This window comes from Panthera uncia, chromosome F1, assembly GCF_023721935.1.
Source record: "Panthera uncia isolate 11264 chromosome F1, Puncia_PCG_1.0, whole genome shotgun sequence".
Taxonomy (NCBI): domain Eukaryota; kingdom Metazoa; phylum Chordata; class Mammalia; order Carnivora; family Felidae; genus Panthera; species Panthera uncia.
This window is the reverse complement of record NC_064813.1, coordinates 43,399,390-43,414,412: the sequence shown is the minus strand read 5'-3', so window position 1 is coordinate 43,414,412 and position 15,023 is coordinate 43,399,390. Positions and strand designations below refer to the sequence as shown.

The window sequence follows — 15,023 nt, the reverse complement described above, 5'->3', positions numbered from 1 at the left end:
GTGTGTGTGTGTGTGTGTGTGTGTGTGTGTGTGTGTACTGCATCTCTTTATCCATTCATCCATCAGTGGACATTTGGGTTCTTTCTATAATTTGACTAATCGTTGATATGCTGCTGTAAATATCAAACTGCGTGTATCCTTTCAGAATCAGCATTTTTGTATCCTTCTGTTAAATACTTAGCAGTGCAATGGCTGGATTGTAGGGTAGTTCTATTGTTAACTTTTTGAGGACCCTCCATATTGTTTTCCAGAGTGGCTGCTCCAGTTTGCATTCCCACACCAACACTGCAAGAGGGTTCCCCTTTCTCTGCCTCCTTGCCAATGCCTTGTTGTTTTCTGTGCTGTTAATTTCAGCCATTGACAGGTGTGAGATAGTATCTCATCGTGGTTTTGATTTGTATCTCCTTAATGATGAGTGATGTTGAGCATCTTTTCATGTATCTGTTGGCCATGTGTATGTCTTTGGAAAACTATTCATGTCTTCTGCCCATATCATAACTGGATTATTTGTTTGGGTGTTGAGTTTGATAAGTTCTGTGTAGATTTTGGATACTAACCCTTTATCAGATATGTCATTTGCAAATATCTTCTCCCACTCTGAAGGTTGCCTTTTAGTTTGTTGATTGTTTTCTTCATTGTGCAGAAGCTTTTTATCTTGATGAAGTCCCAATAGTTCATTTTTGCTTTTGTTTCCCTTGCCTTTGATGACATATCCAGTAAGAGGTTCCTATGGCCCAAATCAGAGAGGTTGCTGTGTTCTCTAGGATTTTGATGGTTTCCCATCTCATATTTTGGTCTTTCATCCACTTTGAATATATTTTGTGTACCTTGTAAGAAAGTGGTCCAGTTTCATTCTTCTGCATGTTGTTGTCCAGTTTTCCCAACACTATTTATTGAGGAGACTTTTTTCCATTGGATATTCTTTCCTGCTTTGTCAAAGATTAGTTGACTATATAGTTGTGGGTCCGTTTCTGAGTTTTCTATTCTGTTCCACTGATCTGCGTGTCTGTTTTTATACCAGCACTATGCTGTCTTGGTGACTACAGCTGTGTAATGTAGCTTGAAGTCTGGAATTCTGATGCCTCCAGCTTTGCTTTTCTCTTTCAAGATTACTTTGGCTATTTGGAATCTTTTGTGGTTCCATACAAATTTTAGGATTGTTTGTTCCAGCTCTGTGAAAACTGCTGGTGGTATTTTGATAGGGATTGCAGTACATGTGTAGATTGATTTGAGTGATATAGATGTTTTAATGATATTTGTTCTACCAGTCCATGAGCATGGAATATTTTTCCATTTCTTTGTGTTGCTTTCAGTTTCTTTCATCAGTATTCTGCAGTTTGCAGAGTACAGATCTTTTTGCCTCTTTGATTAGGTTTTTTCCTAAGTATCTTATGGTTTTTGGTGCAAATATAAATGGAGTGAATTCTTTCATTTTTCTTTCTGCTGCCTCACTATTGGTATGTAAAAATGCAACAGGCTTCTCTGCATGGAGTTTGTTTCCTGCAACTTTACTGAATTGTGTATCAGTTCCAGAAATTTTTAGTGGAGAGTTTTGGGTTTTCTATGTAGATTATCATGTTGTCTATGAATAGTGAAAGTTTGATTTCTTCCTTCTTGATTTGGATGCCTTGCCTTTCTTTCTTCCTTCCTTTTCTTTCTTTCTTTTTTACTTTCCTTTTTTTTTTTTTTTTTTTTTTTTTTTTGACTGATGCTGAGACTAGACATCCAGTACTATGTTAAGTAACAATGGTGAGAGCGGTCATCCTTATCTTGTTCCTGACCATAGAAGAAAAGTTCTCAGTTTTTCCTCATTGAGAATTATATTAGCTGTGGGTCTTTCATATGTGGCATTTATGATAATGAGGTATGTTCCCTCTATCTCTCTTCGTTTGAGTGTTTTTTCGTTTGTTTTTTAGAAATAGAGAAAGCGCGTGTGTATGGGAGTCAGGGGAGGGACAAAGGGAAGAGAGAGAGAATCTTAAGTAGGCGCCACATCCAGTGAGGAGCCTGACATGGGGCTTGATCTCCCAACCCTGAGATCATGACCTGTTTATTCTGATGGGAATTCTCTGTGCCTCCTGGATTTGGATGTCTGTTTCCTTCCCAAGTTTAGGGAAGTTTTCAGCTATAATTTCCTCCAATGAACCTTCTGCCCCCTTTTCCTTCTCTTCCCTGGGACTCCAGTGATACGAACGTTACTATGATTTATGGAGTCACTGAGTTCCCTAGGTCTGCATTCGTGATCTGATATTTTTCTTTACCTCTTCTCTTCAGCTTCATTATTTTCCATAAGTTTATCTTGTATATCACTGATTCATTCTTATGATTCTTCCATCCGTATATACAAAACTGCAGGACAGTTGTCTGTTGGTGCCTGGGACTGGTGGCTGTGCTGGTCTGGAATCTGGCCCCTGCGGTTCACTCAGTGTCAGTCCTGCTCCAGTAGATAAGCAGTTACAGGCACGGAGGGGCTGGAGTTCATGTAAGTAGGCTCCCAGTGGAGCCACTGTCCTGTTCCCTGAAGCCCCAGCATGTTGGTGTTGGTAAGAAAAATGGCAACACCCCAGTCTCTCCTCCCCGCAGGGGGTGTCTCAAACCGTGCAGTTCAGGCAGCGCCTTACAGAGTAGCGTGGGCATTCGACCTGTCCTGCTCCACAGTCTCCTCCAGCACCTCGTATCCTGCTCTGCGTGAACCTGGTTCCAGAATAATGCCACTCTGCCCTGCCAGCGAAGGGCCTCAGGTTGGCACCTGCAATGTCTTTGTCCTTGGGCAATATGCCCTCTTCCCACAGTACTTGGGAGGAAGGGACTGCTGTCTGCCAGTGCTTGAGAACTTGAGACCTTGAGAACGCTACCGCACCCCAGGACTGGCCCCTCTCGCCACCAGGTACCTGCACACAGCCGGCTCCAGTCCAGAGAAAGTCAAACAACCCTAAAAACTCCGATCTTCACTTATAAGGCTGTTTGCAAAGTAGAAATTGGCTCTATCTGTATTTTTTGTTCCCCTGTCCATGGTCCAGAGAAGTTTTCCTCTTGTCCAAATACAATCCCACACTTCTACAACCTTTCTTCACTTCCTTTTGTCTCTCCACAAAAGTGGTCCCCTCCTCTCCTTGCCTACACTGCCCATTTTTTCTCTCCTGATTCTCAAACGCCTGCCTCTGTACCACCAAACTGTCTCGTTCCACCTGTGGGGATCCTTCTGCCACTCTGTAGATTGATTTCCTCTGCAGAAAGTGTTCTGACCTTAATACTGGTGTCTTTGAGGGGTGAAGGAAATAATGATCTTCTTACTTGTCTGCCATTTTGACTCCTCCCAGCATAGGTATTTTTAAAAGAAAAAATAACCTAAATGTTTTGGAAGTTTAAAAAAACACTTTAAGCAATTACTTTATTTTTATTGTTTTTAGATTGTGAAGGACCGCCTCCAGGAAAACAAAATGAAATTTTGGTAGGTGTCTGGCCTGAACAAAAATATCTAGAGGGAACTCAGGCTACATATAAATGCCGACCTGGATATAGAACTCTTGGAGCTATTATAATGGAATGCAAGAATGGAGAATGGGTGGCTCTTAATCCATTGAGGATATGTCAGAGTAAGTAAATCATACATTTGTGAAAACTTTAGTTGTGAAAATACCAAATGTTTGATATCGTAGCAATATTAGCTGAATTATATCATAATTGTCATTTAAACACAAAATAATATACCATCATTATTCTTTTTTTTTAATGTTTATTTATTTTTGAGAGAGAGAGAGAGAGAGCACAGGTAGGGGAGGGGGGGAGAGAAAGGGAGACACAGAATATGAAGCAGGCTCCAGGTTCTGAGCTGTCAGCACAGAGCCCGACGCGGAGCTGAACCCACGAACTGTGAGATTATGACCTGAGCCAAAGTTGGATGCTTAACCGACTGAGCCCCCCAGGTACCCCTATACCATCATTATTCTTAATAAGGAGTTGAAATCTTCCAAAATAAAAAAATCCACCATATAGACAAGTTTAATAATAAAATAATAACTTTGTGTTATTTTTCACTTTTCTACATCTTCAATTATGTCTTTGGATATAATATTAAATACCATTTTCCTTGAACTTCTACATCAAATGTGTTTCCCTGCATTACATAATGATATTCTTTTGATCATTTTAGAAAGGCCCTGTGGACATCCTGGAGATACTTCTTTTGGTTCCTTTCATCTTGCAAGAGGAAATGAATTTGAATATGGAGCAAAGGTTGTTTACACATGTAATGAGGGGTATGTAGTCAATATAAAAAAATTGAGACAATTATAATTTAGATTGTAAATAGGGACTGTACTGATTAGTATTTTTAAGGTCACGTTATTTTTCTTTTTTTTTTAATTTTTAATGTTTTATTTTATTTTTTTGAGAGACAAAGAGAGACAGAGGGAAGGGCAGAGAGAGAGACACACACACAGAATCCAAAGCAGGCTCTAGGCTCTGAGCTGCCAACACAGAGCCCAATGTGGGGCTTGAACCCACAAACCATGAGATCATGTCCTGAGCTGAATGAAGTTGGACACCTAACTGCCACCCACCCAAGGCACCCCAGTTACTTTATTTTTCTATGAGCATTTTTATAAGTACCATACAAGAAACCTGAAAAATTAATGTATAATGGAAATGATTATATTTGGATACCATATTATCTCCTCAACATTGAAAATTTTAAATGAGTTATAATTACTCTTAAAGAGTGTAGTTCTAGGAGGGCTGGAAAATAGTATATATATAAATAAGGGTTTATTCCAAAAATTCCTGACTATATTCTATTATGTACAGAGTATATGGGAGGGAGTTCAATATGTCAGGGACAGTGAGAATGGCAACAAAATCAGATTACATGGCATCTCTTTGATAAAAGCTTATAAAATTTAGGAGAAACAAATATTTTACACCAAAGCAATAATAACTACCATTATTTAAGTTTCCATGGTGTGTAAATTATTCTTATCACGTGGACCAAAAATGCTACTACCTTCATAATCATAGACTCTGTTCTCTAATCTCCTGTTGGATTTTCATGGCTGATCTTAACACTGTGATACCTCTTCAGGGTTCTTTATTCCTGTTATGCCCATCTAGGTCTACACATTGTTTTGAAGAAAGTTTCATACATGGGAAAACCAGTATCATTACAAGTTTATGCTACATAAATACAAATAGGATCAATGTAATATTTTAAAGGTTAGGCTTTGGAATAAGCCTGCATCCCAAAACTCCACCACTTAATAACTGTATGTATCATTCTAATAGCTCTTCACTCCCATTTCCTCAATTATAAAAGTAGAAACATGGGACGCCTGAGTGCCTCAGTCAGTTGGGCATCCAACTCTACCTTTCAGCTCAGGTCATGATCCCAGGGTCATGGGATTGAGCCCCACATCAGGCTCTGCACTGAGCATGGAGCCTGTTTGGGATTTTCTCTCTCTCCCTCTGTCCCTCTCCCTAGCTTGCACACACACTCTGTCTCTAAAAAGAAAAGTAGAAACACAGCAGGTGCATCATAGGATTGGTGGAAAACATAAATAAGATACACTGAAGCCCTTCGAAGAGTTCGTGGGATATTGTAGGCACCCAATAAGTCTTAGTTCTTATGATTTTAGTGTCTCTTTGGCCATTGAGATTTTTCAAAGACATTTTTAGCCCAACTTTCAATCATTGCTGCTGGCTTTGTTATACATGACCAAATAGATGACGACCATCTGGGCTTAAACTTTCCAGTTACCTCACTGTTCACCTCTGTAATATCCCTGTCAATACAGGCTTGTCTGACCCCTTTAGTTTCCATATTGGACCTGGCAAAAGGGATCAAAACTCACAGACTTCATCCACTAGATTCCCTAAATCTCAGTAATAAATAAATATTTATAATTCGGTGAAAAAATTAGCGACATACTTAACCTCTGATCTTGGCTGCACTTTAATTCATCTTTGCTTCTTTCATCTTGTATAAATTCTGGGCAAACTCTGTTAAAGATTCTATAAAAAGTAACTATCTGCCACTCAGCTTGGATCTCCACCAAGAACTAGATACTCATTAGTGAAATAAAGGTCCTTGGACCATGCAAGATCAGCAAACATCAATATTTCATGCTATTTTAAAAATTTTAGATTGTTTTACCTACCTGAGGGGATGTACCTTTTGACCTAGTTGTTGAATCAGTGTAGAATGGGCTTACTACACCCATGGCTTCTGCTAGTCAACCGACCTTTTTTGATCCCTTGTTCCCATCCACCTTTTTTCTGCTATTTTGCCCAGCTGGGGTTGCAGATACATGAGCTATTACTTTTCCCCAAGTACCAACATTTGGACAGTCTCTTTTTCTTCCCCCTTTCCCTGTGTATATGGGCCATAAGCGGTTTTGTGTAGAATTTTGCAGAATCCCTAAAACAACTTTGGGGGAACGGGTGGGTTTCTGGTGTAGATGGAAAATGTTAACCAGGAAATGTACTTTCGGAACAGGGTACCAGTAGAGGAGACAAAGAAGGAAAATTAATCACCAATTATTTTGTTTCTTTATATGACAGAGACATAGATAAATGTTTGACTTCAAGTTCTGTGATCCTCATTTAAAATGTTTTCTTCCTTTAGAGAATTAGGAAGAAATAGTAACATTCAAAGGAAGACAAAGTAATTTTTGAGGGAGAAAGCTTGTGGTTTTTTTACTTGTGTAATGGGTGAAGCAATCCTTATTTGCAGATGAAGGAAACGTTTGTTTATGTACAATTATTTAGGTGTTAATGAAAGGCCCATTCTCAAAATTATCTCTCTTGTGGTTATCAAAATGCTGCCCATTACTTATGTTTTGAGAAAAAGCTTTCTGCTTCTTGCTGTCCACTGTAATACTAAGAAGGATGCTTTGCTTTGCTCTAAAGCCTCTGGTAATGATTATACATTTTGCATCTGCCCTAAGAAATTTTCATCCAACTAGAGCATTTTAGATTTTAAGGATGGGCTTGATGTGTTACCACAGTTAGATAAATTTGACTTTGAATGAATGAATTTTATAAGGAAATCTGACTCGATGACCACACTGTAAAAAATGCCTAGGATGGAAATGGGAAGATGAAGACAAGTGTTCAGAATAAACATGCTAAGAAATTTTGTCTATTCAAAATTTTGTCTAATCAAGAATAGATTATGTAATGAGCCCCAAAGTTCCAAAGATATCATAATTGTGGACGATAGGAGTATGGAACAAGAGTGGAGGAAGTGGAACATATTGTTAGCTCTTGCTTACTATCACGTTTTTTGGGTTTTCGTTTTGGTGGTAGTTCAAGGAGGTTATAACATTGTTAAGTGTAATTGACTAACTCAGTGATAAAATAAGAGGATATTGTGCACAAAATTCTAATGAGTTTCTGTCATGAACCAAGGATAATGATTAGTCCATGTGCCTGAAGACTTGAGGGCCTTTTTTTTTTTAATATAACTTACTGTCAAATTAGCTAACATACAGTATATACAGTGTGCTCTTGGCTTCGGGGGTAGATTCCCATGTTTCATCACTTACATACAACACTCAGTGCTCATCCCAACAAGTGCCCATCACCCATTTTTACTTCTCAATGTCCATCACCTCTCAATAGCCATCACCCCTCAGTGCCCATGACCCATTTTCCCCTCTCCCCTGCGCCCCTCCATCAACCCTCAGTTCGTTCTTTGTATTTAAGAATCTCTTTATGGTTTGCCTCCCTCTGTATTTGAAACTGTTTTTTTTCCCTTCCCTTCCCCCATGGTCTTTTGTTAAGTTTCTCAAGTTCCACATGAGTGAAAACATATATCTGTATTTCACTGACTGACTTATTTCACTTAGCATAATACCCTCCAGTTCCGTCCACATTGCTGCAAATGGTAGGATTTCATTCCTTCTTGTTGCCAAATAGTATTCCATTGTATATATAAACCACATCTTCTTTATCCATTCATCAGTCGATGGACACTTAGGCTCTTCCCATAATTTGGCTGTTGTTGAAAGTGCTGCTGTAGACATTAGGGTACATGTGCCCCTTCGAATCAGCACTCCTGTATCATTTGGATAAATTTTGAGTAGTGCTATTGCTGCGTCCTAGGATAATTCTATTTTAAATTTTTTGAGGAAACTCCATGCTCTTTTCCAGAGTGGCTACACCAGTTTGCATTCCCACTAACAGTGCAAGAGGGTTCCCTCTTCTCCACATCTTTGCCAACATCTGTTGCTTCTTGAGTTGTTAATTTTAGCCACTCTGACCTGTGTGAGGTAGTATCCCAATGTGGTTTTGATTTGTATTTCCCTGATTATGAGTGATGTTGAGCATCTTTTCATGTGTCTGTTGGCCATCTGGATGTCTTCTTTGGAAAGGTGTCTATTCATGTCTTCTGCCCATTTCTCCACTGGATTATTTGTTTTTCAGGTGTTGAGTTTGTAAGTTCTTTATAGATTTTGGACACTAACCATTTATCCAATATGTCATTTGCAAATATCTTCTCCCATTTTGTCCATTGCCTTTTAGTTTTGTTGATTGTTTCCTTTGCAGTGCAGAAGCTTTTTATTTTGATGCGGTCCTACTAGTTCATTTTTGCTTTTATTTACCTTGCCTTCGGAGATGTGTCGAGTAAGAAGTTGCTGTGGCTGAGGTCAAAGAGATTGTTGCCTGTTTTCTCCTCTAGGATTTTGATGGTTTTCTGTCTCACATTTAGGTATTTCATCCATTTTGAGTTTATTTTGTGTAAGAAGGTGGTCCCGTTTAATTTTTCTGCATGTTGCTGTCCACTTCTCCCAGCACCATTTGTTAAGGAGACCGTCTTTTTTCCATTGGATACTCTTTCCTGCTTTGCCAAAAGTTAGTTGGCCATACATTTGTGGGTCCAATTCTGGGTTCTATATTTTATTCCATTGCTCTATGTGTCTGTTTTTGTGCCAATACCATGCTGTCTTGATGATTACAGCTTTGTGGTAGAGACTAAAGTCCAGAATTGTGATGCCTCTGGCTTTGGTTTTCTTTTTCAACATTACTTTGGCTATTTGGGGTCTCTTGTGGTTCCATACAAATTTTAGGATGTTTTCTTTAGCTCTGAGAAGAATGCCAGTGCAATTTTGATTGGGATTGCATTGAATGTGTAGATTATTTTGGGTGATATTGACATTTTAACAATATTTGTTCTTCTAGTTTATGAGCATAGAATATTTTTCTATTTCTTTGTGTCTTCTTCAATTTCTTTCTTAAGCTTTCTGTAGTTTTCAGCATACAGATCTTTGACATCTTTGGTTAGGTTTATTCCTAGGTATTTTATGGTTTGTGGTGCAATTGTAAATGGGATTGATTTCTTGATTTCTCTGTTGCTTCATTATCAGTGTATAGAAATGCAACCAATTTCTGTACATTGATTTTATTTCCTGCGACTTTGCTGACTCCATGTATCAGTTCTAGCAGTTTTTTTAGGTTTTCCGTGTAAAGTATCATGTCATGTGCAAAAAATAAAAATTAGGCTTCTTTGCCTATTTGGGTGCCTTTTATTTCATTTTGTGGTCTGATGGCAGAGGCTAGGACTTCCACTACTATGTTAAACAGTAGTGGTGAGAGTGGACATCCATGTTGTGTTCCTGATCTCAGGGGAAAAGCTCTGAGTTTTTCCCTATTGAAGATGATATTAGCTGTGGGCATTTTGTATGGTTTTTATGACATTAGGTATGTTCCTTTTATCCCAACTTTCTTGAGGATTTTTGTTAAGAAAGACGCTGTATTTTGTCCATTGCTTTTTTTTTTTTCTGCATCTATTGACAGGATCATATGGTTCTTATCCTTTCTTCTATTAATGTGATGAATCACACTGATTGATTTGCAAATATTGAACCAGCCCTGCAGCCCAGGAATGAATCCCACTTGATGATGGTGAATAATTCTTTTACTATACTGTTGAATTCGATTTGCTAGTATCTTGATGAGAATTTTTGCATCCATGTTCAACAGGGATGTTGGCCTGTAATTCTCCTCTTAGTGGGGTCTCTGTCTTTTTTAGGAATCAGGGTAATGCTGGCTTTATAGAATGAGTCTGGAAGCTTTCCTTCCATTTCTATTTTTTGGAACAGCTTGAGAAGGATAGGTATTAACTCTGCTTCAAATGTCTGGTAGAGTTCCCCTGTGAAGTCATCTGACCTAGGACTCTTATTTGTTGGGAGATTTTTGATAACTGTTACAATTTCTTCACTGGTCATGGGTCCTTTCAAATTTTCTATTTCTTCCCATTTGAGTTTTGGTAGTGTATGGGTGTCTAGGAATTTGTCCATTGCTTCCAGGTTGTCCAGTTTGTTGGCATATAATTTTTCATAGTATTTGCTAATAATTGTTTGTATTTCTGTGGTGTGATCTCTGTCATTCGTGGTTGTATCTATTTAGGTTCTCTCTCTCTCTCTCTCTTTTTTTTTTTTTTTTTTTTTGAGAAGTTGGCTAGGGGTTTATCAATTTTGTTTATTCTTTCAAAAAACCAGCACTTAGATTCATTGATCTCTTCTACTGTTTTTTTTTTTTTTTTTTTTTTTTTTTTTTTTTTTTTTTTTTTTTTTTGGATTCTATATTGTTTATTTCTGCTCTGATCTCTATTATCTCTCTTCTTCTGCTGGATTTGGGGTTTCTGTGCTGTTCTGCTTCTAGTTCCTTTAGGTATGCAGTTACATTTTATATTTGGGATTTTGTTTGTTTGTTTCTTGAGATAGGTCTGGATTGCAATGTATTTTCCTCTTATGACTGCCTTTGTTGCATCCAAAAGGGTTTGGACTATTGTGTTTTCATTTTCATTTGCTTCCATATATTTTTAAATTTCTTCTTTAATTGCCTAGTTGACCCATTCATTCTTAAGTAGGATGTTCTTTAACCTCCATGCATTTAGAGGCTTTCCCCTTTTTTTCTTGTGGTTAATTTCAAGCTTTATAGCATTGTAATCTGAAAATATGCATGGTATGATCTCAGTTCTTTTATATTTATGGAGGGCTGTTTTGTGACCCAAATGTGATCTGTCTTGAAGAATGTTCTATGTGCATTCAAGAAGAATGAGTCTCTTGCTGCTTTTCGATGAAAAACTCTGAATATATCTATCAAGTCCATCTGGTCCAGTGTATTATTCAACTCCATTGTTTCTTTATTGATTTTCTGCCTGGATGATCTGTCCGTTGTTGTAAGTGGAGTATTAAAGTCCCCTGAAATTACCTTATTCTTATCAATTAAGATTGCTTATATTTGTGACTAATTGATTTATATATTTGGGTCCTTTCAAGTTAGGGGCAGAAACATTTACAATTATTAGCTCTTCTTGATGGATAGACCCCTTAATTATGATATAATGCCCTTCTTCATCTCTTGTTACGGCCTTAGTTTAAAGTCTAGTTTGTCTGATATAAGTATGGCTACTCCAGCTTTCTTTTGTCTTCCAGTAGCATGATAGATGGTTTTCCATCCCCTCACTTTCAATCTGCAGCTGTCCTCAGGTCTAAAATGAGTCTCCTGTAGGCAACATATAGATGGATCTTGTTTTTTGATCCATTCTGATACCCTTTGTCTATTGATTGGGGCATTTAATCCATTTACATTCAGAGTGATTATTGAAAGATAAGGATTTAGTGTCATTGTGTTAGCTGTAGGTTTCATGCTTGTGGTGATGTTCTCTCATCCTTTGTAGTCTTTGCTGCTTTCCACTCAGAGAGTCCCCCTTAGGAACTCTTGCAATGCTGGTTTAGTGGTCATCAGCTCTTTTAGTTCTTGTTTGTCTGGAAAAGCCTTTATCTCTCCTTCTATTCTGAATGACAGCCTTGCTGGATAAAGGATTCTCTGCATATATTTACTATTCAACGTATTGACTAATTCCTGCCACTCCCTCCTGGCCTGCCAAGTTTCAGTGGACAGGTCTGCAAATACCCTTATTTGTCTACCCTTGTAGGTTAAGGCCCGTTTGTCCCTAGTGGTGTTCAGAATTCTCTCTTTATCTTTGTATTTTGCCATTTTCACTATGATATGTCATGGTGTTGACCTGCTTTTGTTGATTTTGAGGGGAGTTCTCTGTGCTTCTTGGACTTGGATGCCTGTTTTCCTCCCCAGATTAGGGAAGTTCTCAGCTATAATTTGTTCAAATAAACTTTCTTCCCTTTTCTCTCTCTCTTCTTCTGGAACTCATATCATACGGATATTATTTCATTTCATTGAATCACTTAAGTCTGTAATTCTCCCCTCATGGTCTAGTATTTTCTTATCTCTATTTTTCTCAGTTTCATCATGTTCCATAATTTTCTCTTCTGTTTCACTTATTCTCCCCCTCTGTTTCCTCCACCCTTGCTGTCACTGCATCTAGATTATTTTGTACCTCATTTACACCATTTCTTAATTCATCATGACTATTTCTTAGTTCCTTGATGTCTGCAGGAATAGATTCCCTTATGTCTTCTATGCTTTATCAAGGCCAGCTATTAATTTTATGACTATTATTCTAAAGTCTTGATCAACTGTATTGTTTATATATGTTTTGAGCAATTCTCTAGCTATCACTTCTTCCTGGAATTTCTTTTGAGGAGAATTCTTCTGTTTCATAATTTTGGCTAGTTTTCTGTCCTTTATGTGTTTTAATAGCTTGTTATGTGTCCTGCACCTATGAGCACTACTATGTGTCCTGCACCTATGAGCACTACTATATTAAAAACGGGTCATAAACTGTCCCAGGTCTGACTGTTCAGGAGGTGTTTTTTGGAATGTGTTGCATTCTCTCTCTTGTTGTTGTGACTGTGGTTGCTGTGTCTCCTTCCTTGTAGTTGTTGTTTGGATCTTCCACCAGGTGTGCTTTGATACAATCATTTAAGTAACCCTGGAAAAAAATTTTAAAAATGGGGGTGGTGGCAAAAGAAGTCTTATCCCATAGAAAGAGAGAAATGACAAGGTAGGGGAAAAAAGAAAAAAAATAATTGACCAGGTAGAGAATCAGAGAAACGATATGGCTTAATCTAGAGAGAGGGAGAGGAAAATAAAAAGGAAGGAGGTACAGAAGAGGTGTAAAAAGACTAGATTAAAAAGTCTACTTAAACAACAACCAAAGTAACCAAAAGAGAAGGGGAGAAATAAGAGGAAGAAAAAAAATACACACACACACACACACACACACGTACACACAAAATAGGAATTGAACAAGAATCAATTCAGAAAAATGCAAAACCACTGGACCAACCAGTGGCTGCACTGGTCTGGAGGAGGTGCTGTTTGGTTTAGTCAGTGTCAATCTTGCTCTGTTAGATATGCAGTTACCAGGCGCAGAGGGCTGTGGTTTGTTGTAGGCAGTTCCCGCCTCCACTGTGGTCCATTGTTCTCTGAAACCCCACCTTGTTGGTGATGGGAAGAAAAATGGCGACACACCAGTCTCTCCTCTCCAGAGCGGGTGTCCCAAATCACTCTGTTCAGGCCATCCTCACAGTACTGTGCAGGTGCGAGCAGGCCGTTTTGTCGCGCTCCGGTCTCTTTTGCCTCCCAAGCGCTTGGCTGGGATTCAAATGCCGATGTCTTAAAGGATCCCACCCTGGAGTCTCAGTTCTGGGGTAGTGCCAGTCTGCCCTGACAGCCGACAAAGGGCCTCTGGCTGGCGGGTGCCTGCAGGGTCTTTTGTCCTTGGAGTGTCTTGTGCCTTCTTCCCACAGTCCTCAAGGTTGGGAGACTGCTCTCTGACTGCACCTTTGAGTGTGCTACTGAGCCCAGGGCTGGTTCCCCTCCTACCCAGGCATGCATATAGGGCAGCAGGCCCCAGTCTGGAGGAAGCCCTACAACCCTGGAATGAGCTAGAAATTGGTTCTGTCTCCATTTATTCTGTTCCCCAGTCTGTGGTTTTTCTCTTCTCCAAATACAATCCTACACTTCCACAGCCTCTCTTTCTCTTCCTTTTGTCTCTCCACAGAAGGGGATCCCTCCCTTCTGTGCCTACACCACCACCCATTTTATCTCTCCCAATTGGCAATCATGAACCTATGGCACGTCAGGTTGTCCCCGTGGGCCCCTGGAGATGTTTCTGTTGCTCTTTAGCCCGGATTCCTGGAATTCCAAATCTTCTGGGCTAAATACTGCTGTGTTTGAGGGACAAGGGAACTTCGGGTCCCCCTACTTCTCCACTGTGTTAACTCTGTCTGAGAGCCTTTCTTAAGTAGTAGAGAAGTTTAAGAACAATAGAAAGTGGCATCTGGGTGGCTTAGTCGATTAAGCGTCCCACTCTTGATTTTGGCTCCGGTCATGATTTCACAGTTGAGATAGAGGCCCACATTGGGCTCTGTACTGACGAAACAGTGCCTGCTTGGGATTCTCTCTCTTCCTCTCTCTCTCCTGCTCTCTCTCTCTCTCTCTCTCTCTCTCTCTCTCTCAATAAATAAACTTAAAAAAATTTCTTCATCTCATACAGATACAAAAAAACCCAAACAAGTTAAATAAAAAAGAAAGAAAGAAATTTAAGAATAAGAAGGAGAAAGACTAGAAAGAGAGAAAGAATGAAAAGGAAAAGAAAGAGGGAAGGAAGGGAGTAAGGATGGAGGGAAAAAAGGAAGGAAGGAAAGAAGAGGGAAGGGAAGGAGGAAAGAAATGTATATGCTGTTAATTTTCTCTGAAATGGAGTTCCTGGACATTCAGAATGTATCAAACTTAAAATTTCATATAAATGCATATAATAAATTAGTTCACCATTCTGTCATTTTTGGTTTTTAGGTATCAGATGCTAGGTAGGATTAATTTCCGTGAGTGTGAATCTGATGGATGGACCAATGATATTCCTATATGTGAAGGTATATGTAAAATTGATTTACAGATATATTCAAATATTTAAAATATCTAAGATTTTTTGAGATATCTTACATTGAAACATCCTTAAAGTTTGTAATTACATATTTTTGATTCAAAGTATTTTTATGGCTTCTAATATAGTTTGGAATGGATATCTAAGCTTTTTATTACTACGCTATTTTGTGTTTCATTAACCAAATGTGAGTGCAGTTTCATCTGATCTAATG

The 15,023-nt window shown here is 38.7% G+C and overlaps 1 protein-coding gene across 1 annotated transcript in view; it reads left to right on the top strand.

Annotated features, from left to right (window-relative positions):
* Nucleotides 1-15,023, top strand: part of CFH (complement factor H) — a 227,870-nt gene that overhangs the window by 132,373 nt on the left and 80,474 nt on the right. Inside the window, exons 16-18 of the mRNA XM_049635060.1 lie at nucleotides 3,411-3,596; nucleotides 4,154-4,259; nucleotides 14,722-14,798. Of these exons, the coding sequence (XP_049491017.1) occupies nucleotides 3,411-3,596; nucleotides 4,154-4,259; nucleotides 14,722-14,798 (369 nt within the window). The remainder of the gene's footprint in view (nucleotides 1-3,410; nucleotides 3,597-4,153; nucleotides 4,260-14,721; nucleotides 14,799-15,023) is intronic.